Source organism: Terrapene carolina, unplaced genomic scaffold (genome assembly GCF_002925995.2).
Source record: "Terrapene carolina triunguis isolate 2854851 unplaced genomic scaffold, T_m_triunguis-2.0 Scaffold32862, whole genome shotgun sequence".
In the NCBI taxonomy this organism is placed as follows: Eukaryota; Metazoa; Chordata; order Testudines; family Emydidae; genus Terrapene; species Terrapene triunguis.
In genome coordinates, this window is record NW_020697213.1 from 197121 (window position 1) to 201044 (window position 3924).

The 3924-nt window shown below is 55.1% G+C and overlaps 1 protein-coding gene across 1 annotated transcript in view; it reads right to left on the reverse strand.

The window, feature by feature from the left end:
• Positions 1–1203: 1203 nt before the first annotated feature.
• The window catches only part of LOC113409378 (chromosome transmission fidelity protein 8 homolog), a 2839-nt gene continuing 118 nt past the window's right edge, over positions 1204–3924 (reverse strand). Inside the window, exons 2-4 of the mRNA XM_026663210.1 lie at positions 2097–2133; positions 1718–1835; positions 1204–1516 (exon numbers count right to left, since the gene is read on the reverse strand). Of these exons, the coding sequence (XP_026518995.1) occupies positions 1292–1516; positions 1718–1835; positions 2097–2119 (366 nt within the window). The 5' untranslated portion in view covers positions 2120–2133 and the 3' untranslated portion in view covers positions 1204–1291. The remainder of the gene's footprint in view (positions 1517–1717; positions 1836–2096; positions 2134–3924) is intronic.

A 3924-nucleotide genomic window follows, 5' to 3' on the forward strand; every position in this document is an offset into this window, starting at 1 on the left:
CCCCTCGGCATGGGAGCCGGGCCCGGGCCCAGGGCTCCAGTCCCCCTTGGCATGGGAGCCGGGCCCAGGCCCAGGGCTCCAGTCCCCCTCGGCATGGGAGCTGGGCTCGGGCCTAGGAGGCCACCCGCCCTCACAATGGGAGCTGGGCTTGGGCCCAGGCCCCCAGTTCCCACTGAGATGGGAGCTGGATTTGGACCCAGAAGACCACCTGGCCTGGGGATTGAAGCTGGGCTTGGGCCCAGGGCTCCGGTGCCCCTTGGGATGGGAGCCGGACTAGGGCCCAGGAGGCCACCTGTCCTTGTAATGGGAGCTGGGCTGGGGCCCAGGAGGCCACCTGCCCTAGGAACGGGACCTGGTCTGGGGCCCAGGGCTCCGGTCGCCGTCGGGACGGGACCTGGTCTGGGGCCCAGGGCTCCGGTTGCCGTCGGGACGGGACCTGGTCTGGGGCCCAGGGCTCCGGTCGCCGTTGGGACGGGACCTGGTCTGGGGCCCAGGGCTCCGGTCGCCATTGGGATGGGACCTGGTCTGGGGCCCAGGGCTCCGGTGCTCCTTGAGATCGGAGCCGGACTAGTCCCTAGGAGGCCACCTGCTTTAGGGATGGGAGCGGGGCTGGGGCCCAGGAGCCCACTTGCTCTTGAAAGAGTAGCTGGGTTCTGGCCCACAGTGCCAGTGCTCCTGGGAGTGGAAGTTGGGCTAGTGCCAAGGAGGCCACCTGTCCTTGGGGTGTGAACTGGGCTTGGGCCCAGGAGGCCACCTGCCCTTGGTAGGGGAGCTGGGCTTGGGCCCATGGCTCCAGTTCCCAGCAAGGTGGGAGCTGGGCTAGCACCCAGGAGCCCACCTGCCCTGGGGTAGATAGCTGGGTTTGGGCCCAGGCCTCCAGTGCCCCTTGGGATGGGAGTCGGGCTAATGCCCAAGAGGCCACCTGCCCTGGGGAAGGGAGCTTGACTTGTGTCTGGAGGTCGGGTCCCCCTTGTGCTAGGAACACAGTTCTGGCCCAAGGACATGGCCCCACCGGGCACGGTAGCTGGAGTTGTACCCAAGAGGCCACCAGGCCTTGGCAGGAGAGCCTGGCTCATGTTTTGGAGTTCAATCCCTCTTGGGATGGGAGCTGGGCTTATGCCCAGGAGTCCAGATGCTCTAGGGAAGGGAGCTGAGTTTGCCCCCATGGGCCCAGCCCCTCTTGGGAAGGGAGCTGAGTTTGCCCCCATGGGGCCAGCCCCCCGCCCTCGGGACAGAAGCTGGGCTCGTGTCCAGGGGGCAGGACGCTCTCTGGTATGGGGCCGGGGCTCTTTCATACTTTCTTGGGCACGTTGGTGATGATGGGCTTGGGGCGGGTTTTGAAGAGGAGCTTTGTCTTGATCAGAGCCGTCACCAGGTAGTGGGCAGCTGCCCCTGTGGGGCTGCGGTCACAGCCGTGCTCACTGGCACCACGTTTGGTGAGGACGGCGAAGGGCTTCTCCAGGTGCACTACCTTCCCATAAAGAATGTGATGGCCCACGATGAGCACAGGGACCCCCTTGGGAAAGAAGAGATAACAGGCACAGGGTCAGAGCCCTGCAGGGACCAGGCTCCCTTCCTTTCACTACAGCCTCCTTACCCCTTCCACAAGAAGATCAACATCAGAACCAGGTGCAGCCTTCGTGGGAGCTGCCTTGGCAGAGGACTTCCTACAGCTGCTCTCCCAAGCCTGTAAGGAAGGTAAGGAAAGCTCCCTCACCTCTCTGGTGTAATGCAGGTCTCCCAGGAGGTTTCCAGCAAGTCCGGTGCTGTAGCGAGCCTCAATCTCTCCCTGCAGCTCCATCAGCACCCACTCTGCCAGGCCTTCAGCCCCATCACTGAAAGCAAAGGGCTGGGGGTTACAATGTCCTAAGGGTCGAAGGGCCAGGAGGGGGATGTCCACACAGAGGCTCCACTACACAAAAATGTGGCAAGCCAGGTCCACTAGCTCTCTGGTTTCTGTGCAATACCCGGGTTTAGACACTGACCGAGGGCCTTGCTGAAGCGTGTTCAGACCCCAGTGGGACACAAGCTAGCTCAGAAACTGACAACTCCTCACTTCCTCACACTAGCACAGGAAGGAGTCATGCCAAACTCACCTGGAAATCACAATCTGCACCATGCTCCACTTCTCCTCTGCAAATCGAAGGAGACACAGATTCATCAGCAAATGGGGCTGAGGGACCAGGCACCTGGTCTGAACCTCCTGGGCCACTAGGCGAGAAGTGACCACCCAGCTGTACCTGGGGAGGGGAGGAGTCCACTCTCTCCTCACTGCCAAGTCTCGTTGTAGAACCACTTATGGCACAGCCCCCAAGAGACCCTTTGATGCACACGCTCCCTTTGTGCCCTAAGCAGCCCTTCTGATGGGAGCTCCCCATTGATTCACAAGGGGGAGTGATGGGTTGAGCAGCGATTATTTTGTATTTTACTGCCACCTACTGCCAAACTCGGATAATGTTCCTTTACAGCTACAATGGGTGATGCGATATGCACAATAGAAGCGGCTCAATGTTGTGCTCCCCAAAACAGACAGAGGCAGTCTCCCAGAAGCAGGGAGAATCACCAAGAACATGGCAGAATGATCTGACTGCAACGGTAGCAAGTGGCTGGCACATACCTGACCCTTGAGATTACGCTCCAAGCCACAATATGTTTGTTTGATTGTAACAAACAACGGAAGAGGCTGGACTACCAGATGGGATGTTCCAAGATCATTTTCATTGGAAACAACAGATGGGATTTGAACACAGGCAGACGAGTGACTAACGTGTGGCTCCACCAGACCTCCCTTTTACCCAGCACCACACTGTCTCAAAGACAGTTTGCTTAGATGGTCGATGTCATGTCAGCAAAGTGCTTAGAAGAGGCATCCTCCAAATACCTTATGGATCAGCAAGATTGTGTAGTTTCCTTGGCTGTTTGACTCCTGTCTTTTACTTCATTATAGTTAGCATGGTGGGCCCTGGATCCCAACACCCCAGAAGCAGAGCTCAACCAGCCCAGGTCCCACTGCCAACCAGCCTAGACTGCGAACATTCTCCTGTAAAGCTAGAATTAAACGATCTTATTGTCTGTAATTCAGGCAGCCTGAAGTGTGTGATGTGACCTCCCCCAGACTATCCAGCAGTGAAAGCTGGGTCCGTGGGAGTTTGCAGGGGAAAGGAATTGTCACTAATATCTCAGACTTCTAAGTATTAATCTCTACAGAGGCTAATTAATCCTTTCTTGGAGATTGTTATATTAGGATAAACTCATAACAATAAAATAGACTCTTGCAAATTAAAACTGGAAAAGCTCCTTTTGCTCCCACTGAGTCCATCTCCCAAGGGCCGCAGCAGGAGTACTCCATGCAGGACGTTTTCTAGGGCTTTCTCTGAGCTAATTTAAAGTTTCCCAAATGACAAGGTTTCTGCCCCTTCCTTGAGAGTCTTCCATGGCCATATACATCTCACTGTCACTAGCTCTTTCCTGACAGTCAACCTAAAGTCCCCCTTGCTTAATTTCATCCTATTCCTCCTACGTACATCCACCTCTGCATAGGAAAGTAACTTCTATCCCTCCTTGGTGTTTACACTGTTTAGATACAGGAAGATTTATGTCCCCCACCTTTATTGTCACATAGCCAAGTTAGTTCTTATATTCTTTCCTCATAAATTAATCGCTCCAGCCACTTGTTTTTCTGATCTGAATTCCCTCCAATTTGTTAATAGCTTTTTGACAATTTGGTGCTCAAAACGGAATGGAACATTCCAGGTGTGCTTGCATCAGAGTTATGTAGAAAGGGGCTATTTTAAAACGATTATTAAAAAATTAAACAGATCTATCTTATAGCACTTTCCATCCTGAATCATTCCACCTGCATTACAAATTTTAATTATATACACAACGGAATCACAACACAGGCCACTGCAACACAGCCACCTC